General features: G+C 44.7%; 1 protein-coding gene across 1 annotated transcript in view; it reads right to left on the bottom strand.

Moving 5' to 3' along the window:
• The window catches only part of Mcub (mitochondrial calcium uniporter dominant negative subunit beta), a 38,823-nt gene that overhangs the window by 3,591 nt on the left and 14,806 nt on the right, over nt 1-20,426 (bottom strand). The window contains exons 3-7 of the mRNA XM_042701588.1: nt 13,461-13,536; nt 12,023-12,193; nt 4,522-4,626; nt 1,466-1,626; nt 319-522 (exon numbers count right to left, since the gene is read on the bottom strand). Of these exons, the coding sequence (XP_042557522.1) occupies nt 319-522; nt 1,466-1,626; nt 4,522-4,626; nt 12,023-12,193; nt 13,461-13,536 (717 nt within the window). The remainder of the gene's footprint in view (nt 1-318; nt 523-1,465; nt 1,627-4,521; nt 4,627-12,022; nt 12,194-13,460; nt 13,537-20,426) is intronic.

Raw genomic sequence — 20,426 nt, forward strand, 5'->3', positions numbered from 1 at the left:
GTTTCAAACACTGATCTCAACTTCATGAAGAGCTAGAATTTTCTGTGTGAGACACCTGGCTTTTGATGTTACTTAGAATAATGAAACAGAACATAAACATGACAAATTTGCCACAAATGGATTCACCCATCTAAGTTATATATGATTTCCCTGTGCTGTAAAAACTCTTCAGCCTTATAGACAACAATAATAAGGTACCAACTTCATGAAAACTCAGCCAGCAGTAACTAAATCAAAAGGTTTATTGCTTCTCACTTGACTTGGATAAAGTGGACTTTACAAAGATATTCTCACTTACCGGTTTTGCCAACTACTCACCTGTCGCGTGGTTATAAAGTATGCAAAAAAGACCATGGAATTCGCAAATGTGAGGAAGTATGTGACCGGTTCCATGATATCCCAGGAGTACACCCACCAGGTGAGCCAGGCCAGAGCCCCACCCTGCACGGAGAGCAGCGCTAAGCCAGCCCACAGGAGGCTGCTGGTTCTGGCTTCCGACTGAGCTTCGATACTAGCTTTCACCTGGGGTAGGAAGAGCCATTAATTCAAGTTACAAGCACACCAACTTGGGCAAGAAGAAAAGCAGCGTTTGAACCAGTGCACATTGTGGTTTAGCCAAAGTTGTACTTTGGTTCAAAATGTTGCTTAAAGAGATCAGGCATATAGAAAAACAATCTGCTTACTCATTTCCAAATCAGTTTATTGGAAAAATCTTAGTAACACCCTAAATACTATAGAAAAGTACCTAATGAGCAACTCAGAAGTCATTCTTGGAGAACTGGAATCACAGGCCTATTTTCTTTGACCCAACAGTACCACTTGTAGATCCCATCTCTCCCGTCCCCAGCCTCCTGTTTTTGTCAATCATGGGGCTTGAACTCAGGGCCTGGGCACTGTCCCTGAGCTCTTTGTGCTTGAGTGGTTAACTGGAGATAAGAGTCTCAAGAGAACTTTCCTGCCTGGGCTAGCTTTGAACCATGGTCCTCAGATCTGAGCCTCCTGAATAGCTAGGATTATAGACATGAGCCACTGGTTCTGTCTTAACAGTAAGAGACGATCACATGCTATCAGGATATCCTATGGTAACAGGGAAGCTCTGCCTAGCAAAGGAAAAGGTAAGAATTGACACAGAATTACTCACAGGTGTGGGGTCATAGTAACTGGAGCAACTTTCTAGCCCCAATTCTCGGGAGCAGAGCCTGCGCTGTGAGCTATGACTCCCTGCCGCATCCCTGCCGGGCTTCTCATTTACAGAGATGCCCTCAGCTCTGGGTTCAGACCCCCTGAGTTCACGTGAGTTAAGCTCTCCCTGTGTGCGGTCCATTTCCCTGCCGCCCCACGTCCTCATGGGAACTGAACTCGCAGACGTGGCAGGATGCGAGGGGGAACGGCATGGAACAGCTCAGGTGAGGAGTCCTCGGGGAAACATGACTTTCAAAATGGCCCAACTGTGAAGCTGCCCCACCTGCTCCAGAGGCCGCAGCTGCTCCTGCAGGAGGTCGATTTTCTCCAACAAATGGTGCTCCCTCTTCTTCTGAAACTCTTCTAAGTGCAAGACCGTGAACAGCCTGTGGACCAGAAATTTCACGTCTTCCAGCTCTGCCACGTGCTCATGACCGGGTTTTTCTGAGGAAAGAGCAGGGATGCAGGTGCAGTCACCACACTGCCTTCTCCAGGGGAGGCAGAACACGATCAGAGTTCCTGTACCTGTCTCGCCAGTGCATCCTGGGGATGCACTGGGGATGATCCTGGCCTCTGCTCCTGAGCCCATGACGACAATTTGTAGTGATTAGTTATGGCAACAAGCTTAAGACTCGGTGTTAGCCTTGTCTTTTCTGAGTGCTGTTGCTTTCACAGTAGATAAGGGAGAAAATTAAGGGAGTGTCTGTTGACCAGAAGGCAGGCCATTTCTCCTCGTTTAACCTCAGATCTGAGTGACTCCTGAGCTTGTTTAACCTCAGATCTGAGTGAATCCTAGCTCAGCTAGCTCCATCTTTCCAACAATTATTTCAGGATTCATAGGAGACAGTGGAGCGTATACAGACACAAAAATAAAGGTAAAACACATTTGAAGAGTAGTCTGAGCAGGGTGCCAGTGGCTCAGGCCTGTATACCTAACTACTCGGGAGGCTGAAATCTGAGGATCACAGTTCAAAGCCAGCCTGGGCAGGAAAGTCCATGAGACTCTTATCTCCAGTGAACCACCAGAAAACTGGAAGTGGTGCTGTGGCTCAAATGGTAGAGTGCTCGCCTTGAGCTGAAGAGCTGGCCGAGTTCAAGCCCTACAACGGACTTAAAAAAAAAAAAAAGGTCTGAACTTGTAGGTTCTTTTAACAAGGGAGTCACAACAGAATGTAGATCTGAAAAGTAATTCATATATGCTGTTCTAATTGTATTCTACCCTCACCCCTATACCAAGCCACTTGGGCACAGGATTTTGAGCTGTAAGCAATGGAAAAGTAAACTCTTTGACCTGTTCTGCCTAAAATTATGGCACAAAGTGCCAAAGATCTCCCTTCTCTTATAAAAAAAACCCCATATACTTTAGATCCTTACAGCCTGGAAATGGCATCTGCACAATCTTACTGTACAATCTTACTGGCTTGGATTTCTTTTTTCTGTTTTTGTTTGTTTGGTGCTGGTCCTGGGTCTTCAACTTAGGGCCTGGGCTCTGTCCCTGAGGTTTTTTTTTTTCCTCAAGGCTAATAACACATTATCATTTGAGTCACAGCTCTACTTCTGGCTTTTGGTGCTTAATTGGAGTTAAGAGTCTCACAGACTTTCCTGTCCAGACTGGCTTCAAACTGCAATCCTCAGATCTCAGCCTCCTGAGTAGCCGGCATTACAGATGTGATCCTCAGATCTCAACCATAGCCCAGCTATTTTTTTATCTTTTAATCTGCCATTAAGCAGATCGACTTTACCTTCACCCCCTTTTCTGTCCCTATATATTTTTTGGCTGGTTGGTTTTGCAGTGGTTAGGAATGAACCCAGGACATTGTATAAACTAGGTGCGTACCCTAATCCCTGAGTTACAATCCCCAGCCCCCATAGCATTCGTTCTAGTTTGCCTTCAACAAATCGTAAGAGGTCAGGTGTGGAGTTTTCAGAAAGTTGAATTTTGGAACATTTCAGATTTAAGGTTTTCAGATTAGAATGCATAAGCCTAGCTTCAAATTGAAGCTAGGGCTTCCAGTTTCTAATGTGGTACCCCCAAGGAGCTTAGAAGTCCTTAGTATATCCTGACATCCAACAAAAAGCTGAGAGAACTGGAAAACCTAGCTCAGACCTATAAGAGAAATAAGATCCGAAGGCAAACTACATCCTCCTCAAATGAAGAGAACAGTAGCTACAGAGCACTGCCACTTACTGGAACAGATACCCTCAGCAGCTACCTGCAAGGTTGCTATGCGAACAGGAACACTTGAACTTCACAAGGAACTAGGATCCTCAATGTGGCAATTCAAGTTTGTTTTGCTTTAACTCCATGAACCTCAGACCTCAGCCTCCTGAGTAGCTAGGACTACAAGCATGAGCCATTAGCACTCAGTTTTGAATTTATTTTATTTTGCCAGTCCTGATGCTTGAACTCAAGGCCTGGGCATCTTCCCTGAGCTTCTTTTGTTCAAAGCTAGCACTCTACCTAACACTTGATTCACAGCACCACTTCTAGCTTTTTCTGGGTATGTGGTACTGAGGAGTTGAACCCAGGGCTTCATGCATGCTAGGCAAGCACTCTACCACTAAGCCACATTCCCAACCAGTTTTGTGAATTTTACTGCTAAAAGTGTTCATGGTAAAAATAAAATAAAAAAAAAAAACCCCACCACTAACAACAACAAAAAACTAAGAGAAACAGCCCAGATACCCTACAATGGATGGATACAAAAAATATGAGACTTGGAAGTGGCGCTGTAGCTCAAGTGGTAGAGCGCTCGCCTTGAGTTGAACAGCTGAGGGACAACGCCCAGGCCCAGAGTTCAAGCCCCACGACCGACAAAAAAAAAACAAAAACAAAAACTATATAGAGCACAAAAAATATGAGACCTATGGAACTTCACACAGCCATTAGAAAGAATATTATATCATTTGCAGGAAAATAGATGGACCTAGAACAAATCATTTTAAGCAAAGTAAGCCATTAGGCTCAGAGAGACAAACAGCACCTGTTTTCTCTTATATGTGGAAGCTAGGTCCAATATACATTGGAACATGATAGTTAAATATAAGACCCTAGGATTCACACACAGTAAGACCAAAGGAGGGGATATTACTCTTAGAAGAACACAAAAGCTCAATGCTTATGTGCCTCTGATCATATAAGATAATATTTAGCAAAATGAACTCTAAAAGAAGTAAAAAACAAAAACTAAGAGAAACCTCCCTCCTGCTTCCAGCAGGAGAAAAGGGGCATTGTGGAATACTTCTGTGATCAGGTCTCAACTACACCTGCTTTGGGCCCTGCAAAAGCCCTGCAGCTAAACACGAAAGTTAACACAGTTGGAGAGCTGCATTTCTTACCTTTCTTAGGACATTGTACTTCATATGCTACTTTGTTAATGATAAGCTTAAAATCCTCCATGAGTAAAACATCCATTAAAGTTGAAGCTGGAAGAGCATTGCCATCTGAAAGAAAACAATGTGAAAACATGTCTTTGCTTTAAAATTATTAGGATCACTTTCCAACCCACAGAAAATTACCAACCCACCCACGCTCTTGCAGGGCAAGGGAGGGGGGTTTGGGGGGGGGGGTCTCACACTTGTGATCCTAACTACTCTGGAAACTAAGATCAAGAGAATTACAGTTCCAGTAAGAAACTATAGTAACCAAGCTGGAAACATGGCTCAAGAGATAGATACGTACTCATTTAGCAAGTGTGAGGCCCTGAGTTCAAATTCCAGTATTGCCTGTAAGATAAACAAAATCAGCTTTTCACTGGCTATAATGACTCATGCCTATAATCCTCCTCAGGAGGATGGGATCTGAGGACTGTGGTTTGAAGCCAGCCTAGGTAGGAAAGCTGTTGGGACCCTTATCTCCAATTAATCAGCAAAAAGTCAGAAGTGGAGTGGGCTCAAGTGGTACAGCACCAGCTTTGAGAGGAAAAAAATTGCAAGAGCATGAGGCCCTGGGATCAAGCCCTATTGCTAGCATGTGTATGTGTACACACACACAGTCACACACAGGAAAAAAATCCTAGTAGCGGAAAAGCACCTCAAAGTATAACCACTGCTTGAACACGGATTCACCTACTTCCTAGCTTTGGAATACAGTGTTTGAAAAATCTAAAGGAAAGCCGGGCGCTGGTGGCTCACGCCTGTAATCCTAGCTACTCAGGAGGCTGAGATCTGAAGATCACGGTTCAAAGCCAGCCCAGGCAGGAGAGACTGTGAGACTCCTATCTCCAATAAACCAGCAGAAAACCGAAAGTGGCGCTGTAGCTCAAGTGGTAGAGCGCTCGCCTTGAGCTGAAGAGCTGAGGGACAGCGCCCAGGCCCAGAGTTCAAGCCCCACAACCGACAAAAAAAAAAAAAATCCAAAGGAAGTGAAGTGGTAGGGATAAAAGTGAACATAGCTTAGAGTTAATAAATAACCCATTTGTACACTATAAAGATACTTTCAAAAGATTTTAATCAACATCACTAAGCCTAAGAAGTAAATTTCTATTTTGTATGGTTTATTTCATGGACATGGAGAGGCAGGAGAGATTTCTATAGCAACTTGTAATATCCCAGTGATTTAAAAAAATCTGCCGGGTGCTGGTGGCTTACGCCTGTAATCCTAGCTACTCAGGAGGCTGAGATCTGAGGATCATGGTTGAAAGGCAGCTGGGGCAGGAAAGTCCTGGAGACTCTTATCTCCAATTAACCACCAGAAAACTGGAAGTGGCATTGTGGCTCAAGTGGTAGAGTGCTAGTCTTGAGCTGAAGAGCTCAGGGACTGTGTTCAGGTCCAGAGTTCAAGCCCCAAGACCAACCAACAAACAAAAAAAATTCTGCATTATACTAAATTTAATTACAGGAGCTAGAGGATGGAGTAAGGGAATGATTCTCCATTAGCTGCTGCTAATAAGACTTCTCTGTTCCTGACTGTACACTGAACTGTCCACTTTAATTCCATCACCACTCACCACCTGGTCGTGGTGTCTTACCCTCAGCCAATGTAGATTCAATGCAAACTACTTACGCTGTCTGCCAGTTTCTCAGTGCAAAACACTCTTAGCTACTACCTAGCTCTGCTGCTGGGAGTTGTAGCAGCTTGTCCTAGGACAAGATAATTAGCCTTTTTATCTAAATGACTCAGTCTCAAGAGTTTTGGTTTAGCTAGGAACATTTCAGAAAGCAATTTCTTAAGAAAATGTGACACACACACACACACACACACACAAAATGGAATTTTACTCATCAGGAAGATTATGTCATTTGCTGGGAAATGGATGAATCTGGAAAAAATTAAGTCAGGCTTAGAGAGACAAAAGAGGCATATTTTCTCTCATTATGTGGAAGTTAGATCTAAATTATAAATATATATGTATGTAAGAAGAAAGGTACATATGCACATATGCACAACATAACTAAAGTATGGTGTGTGCAGGGAGGGTTCCAATCGTGCAACTCCTTTGAACAACTAATTTACAGTTTAACAAAACAAATACATGTTCCAGGAAGCTGGAACGTGTGTTGTCAGGGTGGAGGTGAGGTTAAGGGGAAAGGGTAGAAGAGAGAGGAAGGGTGGGTGAATGTATTCATAGTATTCAATGTACACATGTGAAAATGGACCTAAGTAAATTGAGGGCATGGGAGGAGCTGGAAGAGATGGGAAAGAATGAAGGAAGGGGTGACACTGATCAAGACGCATTGCACTCACGGACAGAAGTGTTGAATTGAAACCTCTCCGTACAACTACTTAAGGGTAATAAAAAGAGAGAAAACAAATCTCTTAGACCTTTTTTAAATGCAACATGGTTTTTGGTTGATATAGCCCACTTCTGGTTTTGCTTTTGTTTTGAAGAAAGCTACAAAGTAACCCAGGTGTTAAGAAAGCAAATTCAAGCCAGTGCTGGTGGCTCATGCTTGTAATCCTAGCTACTTAGGAGGCTGAGATCTGAGGGTCACAGTTCAAAGCTAACCCCGGCAGTAAAGTCCGTAAGACTCAGCACCAATGGCCCATCAGAAAACCAGAAGTGGAGCTGTGGCTCAAAGTGGTAGAGTGCTAGCCTTGAGCAAGAGAGCTCAGGGACAGAGCCCAGGCCCTGAGTTCAAGCCCCACACCAACAACAATAACAAAAGGCAAAGCCACTGGATATTGAGTAGAAAACTAGTACCAGTTGGGGTTTTCTCCATCTGAGTTCTGTGTATTTTGTGTATTCTGTCTAGCCAGGTGTTTGCTCAGCTGGGGTTCAACCAACTTCTCCAGCTGTGGTGTGTGCCATGGCTCCTGAGGTCAGGAAGAACCCAGCTGCTGTTGCCACCTGGCGCTCCATGAATCTTTTGTTCTAGAAGGCAGCATGTCAAGTCTGCACCTGGCTCTGACGCTAGAGTCTGGCTGTTTGGGTTCCTGCTCATCATCTGGGGTGAGATCACTTCCCCAGGAATTGCCAAACAATTCAACCCACACAGTGAGCAAAACTGTGACTGCTCAGAATACTTTTGAGCCCAAGCAAATTTCACTCACAGAGTCTCTCTCTCTCTCTCTCTTTCTCTCTCTCTCTCTCTCATGGGGCTTGAACTCAGGTCTGGGTGCTGTCCCTGAGCTCTTTATTGCTCAAGGCTAAACACTCTACCACTGAGCCACAGTACCACTTCCAGATTTTGAGTGGTTAACTAGAGATAAGAGTCTCACCAGGACCTTTCTGCCTGGACAGGCCTTGAACCACAATCCTCAGGTCTCAGCCTCCTAAGTAGCTAGGATTACAGGTGTGAGCAGCCAGTGCCTGCAGTCTCTTAAAAAAGCCGGGGGCAATTAGCTCACACCTGTAATCCCAGCTACTCAGGCTATCTAGGCATCATGGTTCAAAGTCTACCCAGGCAGAAAAGTCCTGGTATGACTCATCTCCAGTTAGCCACTCAAAATCTGGAAGTGGTGCTGTGGGTTAAAGTAGTAGAGTGCTTAGCCTTAAGCAAAAGTGACTCAGGTATAGCACCCAGGCCCAGATTCACATCCCAGGATGAGAAAAATAAACATGATACCTATACACAACGGAATTTTACACAGCCAGTAGAAAGACTAATATTTTACATAATTTACAGGGAATGGATAGACTGAGAACAAATCATGTTAAATGAGGTAAGCTAAGCTCAGACAAATGGCTTTTCTCTTACATGCAGAAGCTAGACCTAAAATACACTGGGACAGGGGCTGGGAAGGTGGCTCAGTGGTAGAGCACTTGCCTTGCATGCCTGAGGCCCTGGGTTCAATTCCCAGCACCACATAAGCAAAAAAAGAAAAAAGCCGGAAGTGGCGCTGTGGCTCAAGTGGAAGAGCGCTAGCCTTGAGCTGAAGAGCTGAGGGACAGTGCCCAGGCCCAGAGTTCAGGCCCCACGACCGGACCCCCCCCTCCCAAAAAAAAAGAAAACCTAAAATACACTGGGACATGCTAATTTTTTTTTTTTTTTATCGGTCATGGGGCCTGAACTCTGGGCCTGGGCACTGTCCCTCAGCTCTTCAGCTCAAGGCTAGCGCTCTACCACTTGACCCATGGTGTAACTTCCGGCTTTTTCTGCTTATGTGGTGCTTAGGAATCGAACCCAGGGCCTCATGCATGCAAGACAAGCACTCTACCACTGAGCCACCTTCCCAGCCACAGGACATGATAAATTATACAGGACTTTAGACAGTCACACAGAGACCAAATGAGGAAATGCTTAAAAGAGAAACACAAAGTGAAATGCCTATGTGTATCTGATCAGACAAAATAATATTTATCAAAATGGAAACAACAACAAAAACCATTTTATCTAACTCTCCACATGCCATTTAAAACTTATGTAGAAATGACTTCAAATGAGCTTGTTAAAATACCACTATAAGAAAGCAGGTGCCGGGCACCAGTGGCTCACACTTGTAATCCTAGCTACTCAGGAGGCTGAGGTCTGAGGATCGCAGTTCAAAACCAGCCCGGGCAGGAAAGTCTGTAATACTGGTATCTCCAGTAAACCACCAGAAAACTGAAGTGGCTGTGGCTCAAGTGGTAGAGCACTAGCCTTGAGCTGAAGAGCTCAGGGACAGCGCCCAGGCCCAGAGTTCAAGCCCCATAACCAGAAGAAAAAAAAAAGGAAGAAGAAGAAAATAAAGAAGAAGAAAGAAGAAGAAGAAGAAAGCAGGTGTTGGTCACTGGAGGTTCATGCCCATCCATGCTGAAAAGTCTGTGAGATTCCAATTAACCAACAAAAAGCCAGAAGTGGAGGCATGGCTCAAGTAGTAGAGCACCAGCCTTGAGCAAAACATCTAAGCCAAAGCATGAGGCACTGAGGTCAAGCCTGAGTACTGGCACAAAAAGAAAACATAATAAAAAGAAATGAAATCAAGTAAATATGGTGGAAAAACATTATCCTTTATACAAATGTATGACTTAGCAAAAATGGACAGGAAACACTGTAAAGCAGCTATCTGGCTAAATTTTTCATGTACTCTTTGGCAACTATCTGCTTAAGCCTTCAATAAAATGGAATTAATTAATGTCAGTTCTTAGGAAAAGATCTTCCCTGAAATGATTCCCCATCAGACTAACCACACGGTTTTCTTGAAATCTTACAGAAAAGTCTCTCTGACTTATCTTGTCTCTTGCTTTGTGTTGTGTGTCAGCAAAGCTGTTTACTCTTTTGGAAAAAGCAGGGTGCCCGTGAACCTCCTTTATTTCAGTCATTTAACAAATACTTTCTGTGAACATACCTACCCTTGCCCAGTGCTTACCTGCTTGCTTTCTCTAGAAAACACTCATAATGTGTGACTTAATGGCTTTCTCTCTCTCTTTTTTTTTTTTTTTGTTTTTGTCATGGGGCTTGAACTCAGGGTCTGGCACTGTCCCTGAGCTTTTGTGCTCAACACTAACACTCTTACCACTTTGAGCCACAGCTCCACTTCTGGTTTTCTGGTTGTTAATGAGAGATAAGAGTCTCATGGACTTTCATGCTTGGGCTGGCTTCAAACAATTTTCCTTAGAGCCTCCTAAGTAGCTAAGATTACAGGCATGAGCCACCACCAGCACCTGGCTACTTATTACTTTTTATTTGTTGTGTTCTCTTATGAGGCTCCATGAAGACAGGAGACTGTAACTGCTTTGTTCCTTGGTCATCTCTAGTATTTAGGGAAGGGCCTGGCATGTGTTAGATGCTCAAGAAGTATTGGTTGGATGAATAAATTCTTTCATCTCCACTTTCCAGTTTCTGTATCTATCCTGAAATTGGTTCTAAACAAGAAAAATATTTTCAAAACTGCAACAGGAATCATTAAGTCATCATTTTAAGTTGATACTGTACATTTAATATTACATGAAATACTTGTGAGATTATGTCTTTGTTGCCTTGAATGTCCCTCCCCCATGGTACAACCCCTGCTTTCACTATATATGATGTTGGTATATGTAGAGGGGAAGGGAAAAAGCAAATTGTTAAAACAGGGATACAGGTGGACCCATTGCAACAATGAGATGTACAAGTCGTTAAGTCGAAAAACAAACTTTACAACTTTGGTGGGGGGGACGAGGGGGGGAATACGAAGGGCTGGAAAGGGGAAACAAAGGAGGAGGCTACAATGCTTGATAAGAAATGTACTCATTATCTTACTCATGTAAGTGTAACCCCTCTGTACAGTATTTTCACAATAAAAAAATAAAAATAAAAAAATATTACATGAAAATGGCAATGTAAGCTTATTAATTTGTATCAGGTAGCCCCCTCTGCATGCTGGCTTGTAGTGAATAATTCTTCATTCTATTTTAGGGGAGACTGGTTTAAGGCCATTTCAGGCCATGGTAAGAGAGAAGTCATATCCTCAATGGGTAATAACTTAATATGTCTAAATTATTAATCACCTCTCAGCATGGACGGGGCTTGAACTCAGGGACCAGAGCTCTTGCTTGGTTGTCTTGTTAGCTGGCACTCTACCTGCTTTTTGCTGGGTAACTGGAAATAGAAACTCTTGGGTTTTTCTGCCTGGGCTGGCTTCAAACACAGTCCTCTGGATCTCAGCCTCCTAAATAACTATGATTATAGGCATGAGCCACTGGTTCCAAGCCAGTCACCTCTGTTGGGATACGTGTGTGTGTGTGTGTGTGTGTGTGTGTGTGTGTGTGTGTAGGTACCTTCATATATGTGTGTGTGTGAAATATATGTGTTAATATGTGTGTTTATAGCAAATATATATATATATTCTTGAATATATATATATATTCTGTCAAAACATACTAGACTACCATTTCTGCATGACAAAATAAATGCACTATGTGTGCATTTAATTACTAGCTGTTTAAACCAATGGACTATACTTCATTTCCTAGTTACTCCAAATTACACCTTAATGCTGATATGGAGTGGGTGGGGAGGGGGGGAGAACCACAAAGTATTTCTTTTTTTTTGCGGGGGGGGGGGGGGGTCCAGTCATGGGGCCTGAACTCTGGGCCTGGGCGCTGTCCCTCAGCTCTTCAGCTCAAGGCTAGCGCTCTACCACTTGAGCCACGGTGCCACTTCCGGCTTTTTTCTTTTGCTTATGTGGTGCTGAGGAATCGAACCCAGGGCCTCAGGCATGCAAGGCAAGCGCTCTACCACTGAGCCACCTTCCCAGCCCCACCACAAAGTATTTCTAAGTTGGGGGAGCAAGTAACTAAACTTACATTTCATCCATTTTGTATTCAATGTGGTTATCCTTTTTAAAAATCACACTGATGTGTAAAAAGGAACTCAAGAAAGGCCAATGAACTATTCTATAATGATTTACAGAACGAAACTCTTTCTGGAAAAGAACCAACACCAGGTCCAGGAGACGGAGGAGGCCGGGACAGCGGTGCGGTGCATGCATCTGTACCTCCTGTGAGAACAGCCACATCTTTGACCCCTTTGTCTTCATTCTGCACATCCTGAAGGAAGGAGGCCACGGTGGACAGCATGGGCTTGATCACAAACTGACAGCGCTCTCTTCGGGACGGCAAGGTGAGCGTGATCACGGGAAAGCCATGTCTATAACTCACTGTTATTTCTATTAAGACAAAAAAGAGAAACACATAGCTGTGATAAACATACGCTTAAAAAAAAAAAAAAAAAAGCCTTTACACTACAAGGATTCTGCACAAAAATGGTGGGGCTGGAGGTCAACAAATGTAGCAGTGGCACTCACTTGACACTGTGTGGAAAATAAACTGTACAACTTGTTGGGGGGGAAGGAAATGGGAGGGGAAACAGAGAGGGTGAGGAAGGAGGGGCAGTTACAAAAGAAATGTACTCATTACCTGTCTTATGTAACCATAATCCCTCTGTACATAACCTTTATAAGAAGAATATTTTTTTAAAAAATACAAGAATTCTAAAAGGAGCCTTTACAGATGAAACTCCTGTCTCTGAATTCCTGTCCAAACTTCCCAGGCTCATCTGGCGCTAGTACTGCTCAGCATGGCACGGTAGCCTGTACCACACGGTGCTATGTTTCTGCCACAGCTCTCACAGTAAGCACTGAGTGCATGAAGGAGAAACTATCTTACTCATCTCTAGCTACTGGGGCGGCCATGTGCCAAAAGACTCACTAACTAGAGATATTAGAGGAGAAGGAAGCCTGGTGCTAGTGGCCTACGCCTGTAATCCTGGGTATTCGGGAGGCTGAGATCTGAGGATCATGGTGCAAAGCCAGCCAGGTCAGGACAGTCTATGAGACGCTTATCTCCACTAAACTACACATACCCCCTCTCTCCTCCCAGAAAAAGCCAGAAGTGGTGCTCAAATGGTACAACCTTGAGAGGAAAAAAAAAAAAAGCTCAGGGACAGTGTCAGGCCCTGAGTTCAAGTCCCAGGACTGACACCACAAATAAGAAGAATAAAAGTAAAACAGAGGAGCAGGGAGGGGAGACACCCCAGTAGGAGGCGGAGTATGCTGGGGAGGAAGGGAGGGAAGAATGAGAGAGGGAAGAAGGGAAGATAGGAGAGAGGGAGGGGGAGACAAGTCTGTCCTGCTCCAGCCTCCCAGTTCCATTTTCTTTTTTTTTTGGGGTCCGGTTGTGGGGCCTGAACTCTGGGCCTGGGCGCTGTCCCTCAGCTCTTCAGCTCAAGGCTAGCGCTCTACCACTTGAGCCACAGCGCCACTTCCGGCTTTTTTTTTTCTTTTTGCTTATGTGGTGCTGGGGAATCAAACCCAGGGCCTCATGCATGCAAGGCAAGTGCTCTACCACTGAGCCACCTTCCCAGCCCTCCATTTTCTTTAGAAGAACAGAAATCACCAATTAGCACCGGAAGCAAAGAAGTGATCGGTTGCTTACCATCAGGTGGCGCCACTGTCCCATAACGGTGTGATTGGGAGAATTCTGGATTTCCACACAGCCTCACACACAAAATCTGCAAGATATATGATGATTTCTTTATTTTCTTTTTTTGGTCAGTCATGGGGCTTGAACTCTTGGTCAGGGTGCTGTCCATGAGCTCTAACTCAAGACTAGCACTCTACCACTTGAGCCACAGTGCCACTTCCATGATTATTTCTTTGTTTTGTTTTGTTTTTGGGTCCGGTCATGAGCCTGAACTCTGGGCCTGGGCACTGTCCCTCAGCTCTTCAGCTCAAGGCTAGCGTTCTACCACTTGAGCCACAGCGCCACTTCCGGCTTTTTTTTCTTTTTGCTTATGTGGTGCTGGGGAATCGAACCCAGGGCCTCAGGCATGCAAGGCAAGCGCTCTACCACTGAGCCACCTTCCCAGCCCTCCATGATTATTTCTTTAAGAATAATAATAATAAAAAAAAGCAGGAGATCTGAAATAAAGAAGATTCCCTCTTGTTTGAACTCAAAAGTCTTTACACTTGCTGGGCTTGCTTGCTCAGCTAGCATTCTGCTGCCTGAGCCATGCCTCCAGTCCAGCTTTTTGCTAGTTAATTGGAGATGGAGTCTCATAGACTTGAACCATGATCCTCCATGTCTCAGCTTCTTCAGTAGCTGTGACAACAGGTATGAGCCACAAATGCTTGGCCAGAAGATTCTTTTTTAACCTTGTATGACAAGCATGATGAAAAGCAAACCTCCCATCTAAGCTGGGGTAGGGCCATTCAGAAAAACATTGAACCTTTCTGGCCATTTGCTTGCCTGCCACTCTGTATGCTGTAGCAGTATCAGTGGGACAGGATTCTCAAAGTGTGGTGTGAGGATGACAGTATATCAGACATACCATAAACAAACAAAAAGCTAAAATTGTTACCTAAGTCTTAGTCTGTGTTTCCCCTGAAAGCAAGCCTAAGACAAGAATTGAAGAATAGTTTTAAAGAACATTGTTATTATAAAAATGATTTATATAGCCAGGCACTGGTGGCTCATGCCTGTAATCCTAGTGTTCAGGATGGGCTGAGATCTGAGGATCTCGGTTCAAAGCCAGCCGGGAAGGAAAGTCCTTGAGACTCTTATTTCCAATTAACCACCAGAAAACCGGCTGTGGCTCTGGCTCCAGTGGTAAGGGGAGCTCTTCAGCTCAAGGCAAGCACTCTATCACTTGAGACACAGCACCACTTCCGGTTTTATGGAGATAAGAGTCTCAAGGACTTTTTGGAACTGAGATCCTCAGATCTCAGCCTCCTAAGTAGCTAGGATTACAGGCGTGAGCCACCAGTGCCCGGCTTAAATTTTTTTTTTTTTTTTTTGTCGGTTGTGGGGCTTGAACTCTGGGCCTGGGTGCTGTCCCTGCGCTCTTCAGCTAAAGCGAGTGCTCTACCACTTGAGTCACAGCACCACTTGCGATTTTCTAGAGGTTTATTGGAGATAAGAGGCTCACAGACTTTCCTGCCTGGGCTGGCTTTGAACTGTGATCCTCAGATCTCAGCCTCCTGAGTAGCTAGGATTACAGGCATGAGCCACCGGCACCTGGCTACTTAATTTTTTTTTTTTAATGATGCACATAGAGGTTCCAGTTACGTAAGTCTGGTAAAGATCACTTGTTTTTAGACAATGTCAGGCTTTCTCCCAGTTTTTCCCTTCTGTCCCTTCCCCCCCTCCACACACACACCGTGTCTAGTGAGTACCCCTGCTGCATTTTGGGGAGTCGTTTTGCTGGTTGGTGATCCGATGAGGAGGAGAGAGAATGGGAGGCTTGAGACAGGAAGGAAGAAAAGCCAACAGAAGAGCAAGAACCACAGACAACAGGAGACACATGCTGCAGGACTCATGAGAAATATCTCCAACCATCGGAGGTTTCCTGAGCCAGGTAAATGGTGCCTCTCTTCCCTCCTTGGAGAGGTGTAGACATGGCGGCAGGGCTAGGATAGTGAGACTATTCCATAGCTCTTCCAGGGTACATAAAGTCCAGAGACTCAGTGAACCCCCCAGTCCCCATGCTGCCAAAGAGGACGCGGGAACAGAAAGCAGATGGCCTGGTGCGGCCCCCATTGGAGATAAGAGATACAGCAAACGCGTGTAACAACGGAAGGTCCCGAGACACACGAGACACAGAGCGCCAAGCGACACGTGAACACAGGACGACTCGGGCTATTCCCAGAAATGACAGCAAGCCACTGTCCTTCCTGATCCTCCCCCAAACAGTCGAGAGCACCTTGATCTAAAGTATTAAAAACAGATTAAAAAAATAAAAAGGAGGGGGAGGAAAAATCCCTGCCTACTCCTTATTATGGGCTTAATAAATATCTAATTCGATTTTACCTCTACAAAGAGGTTTAACTGTAACATTATTTATAACAGGAAAACGCTGGAAACAATCCAACCGTCCAATAATAGTTGGAGGGTTAAATAAATTATGAATGTATAAAGTATGATTATGCATCCATTAAGGTTGTTTTCCAAGGACCAGAGATGTAGCTTGGTGATTAAGCATGCTTACCTAAAATGCACAAGGTCCCATTTGGTCCCCAACATGACAAAAGAAAATTGTTTTTGCTAGGTGGGGCTCATGCCTGTCAAGTCCCAGCTACTGGGAGGTAGAGATTAGGAGGATGACAATTTTTGCCAATACAAGTCAGTGAGACCTTCTATCTTAACAATTTGGAAGTGGGTGCATGTAAGAGGAACTGGAACATGCCTGTAATCTCAGCTATGTGGGAAGCTTAAGTACAACGATCACAGTCCAAAGTCACCTAAGCAAAAAGAGATCTGAAAAATAACACAAAAGCAGTAGCAACCGGAATTGCTCATCACAGCCTAGATGTCCTGTTCAACAAACAACTTTATGATTCAATTCGCATCTCCAAGATACCTCAATACTAGGAAAGCATGGCCTCACTTACGACAGATAACATTTCTGACTGCAATATGTATTAGTGCTTTTTTTTGTTTGTTTTTGTTTGTTTTGGAGCCTGAACTCTGGGCCTGGGCGCTGTCCCTCAGCTCTTGAGCTCAAGGCTAGCGCTCTACCATGTGAGCCATAGCGCCACTTCCAGCTTTTTTCTTTTTCTGTGGTGCTGAGGAGTCGAACCCAGGGCCTCATGCATGCAAGGTAAGCGCTCTACCACTGAGCCACCTTCCCAGCCCTATTAGTGTTATTTTAAAAGGGGTCTAAGATTTTCCCAAGGAGAACCCAGTTCTCACTAAGGCCACCCACCATGCGAACTGACAAAATCAGACTTTGAGAATCACCAAGAATCATCTGTGATCATTCAGAGGCGGGGTGCTAGTGGCTCATGCCTGTAATCCTAGCTACTCAGGAAGCTGAGATCTGAGGATCATGGTTCAAAGCCAGCCAGGGCAGAAAAGTCCCTGTGCAGCTTATCTCCAAGGAACCACTCAAAAATTGGAAGTGGAGCTATGGCTCAGAGTGGCAGAGTGCTAGTCTTGAGCACAAAGAGGCTCAGGGGCAGTGCCCAGACCGAGTTCAAGCCCCATGAGACACACACACACACACACACACACACACACACACACACACACACACGATCACTCAGAGGACACACACACACACACGATCACTCAGAGGGCACACACACACACACACGATCACTCAGAGGACACACACACACACACACACATGATCACTCAGAGGGCACACACACACACACACACACGATCACTCAGAGGACACACACGATCACTCAGAGGACACACACACACACGATCACTCAGAGGACACACACACACACACACACACACACACACGATCACTCAGAAGACATACACACGATCACTCAGAGGACACACACACACATACACACGATCACTCAGAGGACACACACACACACACACACACACACGATCACTCAGAAGACATACACACGATCACTCAGAGGACACACACATACATACACACGATCACTTAGAGGACACACACACACACACGATCACTCAGAGGACACACACACACACACACACACACGATCACTCAGAAGACACACACACGATCACTCAGAGGACACACACACACATACACACACACGATCACTCAGAGGACACACACACACACACACACACGATCACTCAGAGGACACACACACATACACACGATCACTCAGAGGACACACACACACACACACACACACGATCACTCAGAAGACACACACACGATCACTCAGAGGACACACACACATACACACGATCACTCAGAGGACACACACACACACACACACACACACACACGATCACTCAGAGGACACACACACACACACACACACACACACAGGATCACTCAGAGGACCCCCAGAGATGAGGTCAAGCCACCTCCACAGACTACTTGGCTTCCTCCAGTACCACTATAAAGGCCTGGACTTCTTGAAAACTTCACGCTTCTGAGTTTAAAAGACTGAGCTTTGGAAAAGGAGAGTAAAGGCTGTGCTATGGCTACCCCACCCCCAACCCCCCACAACTCATTGAAATTGAATCCTCACGAGATAAAAGGTAGGAGCAGTGGGTCGAGGCGACCGGCCAGGGAGGCTCTGCCTTCACTGAGTAGTTTCATTCATGCATGGATTAAGGAGCTAACACAGTATCTCAACAGTGTGCTATGAAAGCCAGTTTGCACTGACTCTGGTGGGTGCCCTGCACCTGCACCGTCTGACACTGCAGTTCAAAGGCCCTTGCCAGGTGGGCTCTCGGCTAGGAGATCCTGGCCTTATAAAGCAACCATTTGGATTGTTTCCACAACTCCCAAGAGACCTTAGCAGACATCCAGACAAGATCAAAGAGAAGGGTCAAAGTGAGGAGGGATGGACTGGGAGTGAGAATGGAAACTGCAAGTTTCATTGACTTGACTGCCAATTCCACTATGAGCCACCATATTTACTTTGTTCTTTGAACACCTTTGGTTACGAATGTGTCTACTTTTACCTTTTTATTTCCCCAAATGAAGAGACAGTTTGATGTCTTAAAACACACAGACACACAGACAAATGTTAAAGACATTCAATAGTTTTTCATGCCATAGTTAAAATGTAAGCACCTTCCCCCGCTTCCCCAAAACTAATGCCAAGCCTAGCCTGGCACAACTCTTGCTTGAAATAGAATGGCTGATTGACTCTCTTCTGTATAGCAGAATGTATAATGATATATTGAAATAATTTCATGAGTTTGCATCCCTAGAGAAAGAACTCGGCCTCATCTTGCTAAGCAAGGACTCTACCAACCTGAGCCACATTCTAGTACTTTGGCTTTTAGTTGGCTTTTGAGATAGGGTCCCAAACTTTGCCCAAGCTCACCTTGAACTGTGGTACTTCAGCACAGCTGATATCACAGGTGTGTACACCATATGCAGCCCTTACAATTATCTTTGGGCAATGAAATAAAAGCAACCACTTGACTATGGAAAGAATATATACATTCATATATACGTGTATATATATTTATATATAAATATTTACATATATCTATAATTATATTTATATTAGAGTTATTCCTTATTATTTACATATGTATAATGTATGTATTTCACAAGGAAGTTACTGGATGTGGTGGTGCATGTCTGTAATCCAAGCATTCAGGCCAAGGCAAGAGAATTTTGAATTAATGCAAAGCCAGTCGGAGCTATATAGGTTCTGTCCATCTGTCTGTCTGTCTCTCTCACACACACATGGTAAAAGAGCTCACGAGAAGTCTCAGTTTGAAGCTCTCAAACAAATCCTTGGTAAATAGGCCTCATTGGTAATAGGAAAAACTAATTAAAATGGATCCAGTTTTCCTGAGATGTACACTCCCGCTAGAACACCTTTCAGGTGTAAAGTACAATGCATGCTGCGGGTAAGTGTGTGTTCTGTTACAGAGCTGGGGTAGGGAACGGTGTGAGCCGCATCACGCGAGGGCAGCCCTTCCCTGCCTGGGTCCAATCTGGGACACCTGTCTCCTGCCTGCTTGTCCCTCTAGTCTCATTTCCAGTTGTGACGTCCTGTCTTCCAGGGACCACTTAGGGAGCTGTCTTTCTCTCTTTTCCAACGTCAGTGTCTACTATGCTGACAACTAGTTGGTACCTGGGCGCCCTTCAAAATCTCCCTTGGAAAACCGTGGGAATCTCAGGCAAATGGGCCGCTTAGGTGCCCTAATGCCCATTCTTGAAGAAAATATGTAAATGGATGCCACTGAAACCCTCACATCAGAGCCACCCTGCTCAGCAACCCATGAGGCCTTGTTTTAGACATGGGGCCTGCCTATATATAACTCAGGCTGGCCTTGAACCCTAGATTCTCCGGCCTCTTCGCTCTGGGATTGTGGATTACAGGTGTGCCTCATCCCATGAGAAATCACGTAGCATGTGCTTTATGGAATGCCCAGTCGCCACACAGATTGCATCTGGTGGTATCCCATAATAAGTCCTCGCTATTTTAGAAATTCTGAGGGATCAGCTGAATTTGGGAAAGACATGACAGCCTTCTTCTCCGGGAGGCTGGCATGAACTATAAATGGAAACACCCAGCTATTACCTAAGTCACGCTCCACCTCTTCCCTCAGGCTCTTCTCCAGTGAGGTGAAGCGCCGCCTAGCCAATAATTGGTGCTGGGAGTAAGTCGACAAGCACTCTGGAGTCCTGACACCACCCTGACACGAATAGCCTCCAACATCTGGAGAGGGAGCACGGGGGAACGCCAGAGAAACGGAACACAGATGGAAATTTGGCTCTGACTTCTTTTATCCGATAGGGTGCCAGGGAGTGAGTAATTGAGCTAAATGATCTGAAAAAATATTCACTGTATTGTAGGACTAAAAATTCAAACTAGTTTAAATATGTTGTTCATACGGATGCCAGCTTTCAGTCTTATTTCAGTCTTATTTCTCATAAATAAAACATGAATTTTATCTTAGTGATGGTTCTTTATGCTTCTC

Source organism: Dipodomys spectabilis, unplaced genomic scaffold, assembly GCF_019054845.1.
Source record: "Dipodomys spectabilis isolate Male_0828 unplaced genomic scaffold, ASM1905484v1 ptg000297l, whole genome shotgun sequence".
Taxonomy (NCBI): Eukaryota; Metazoa; Chordata; class Mammalia; order Rodentia; family Heteromyidae; genus Dipodomys; species Dipodomys spectabilis.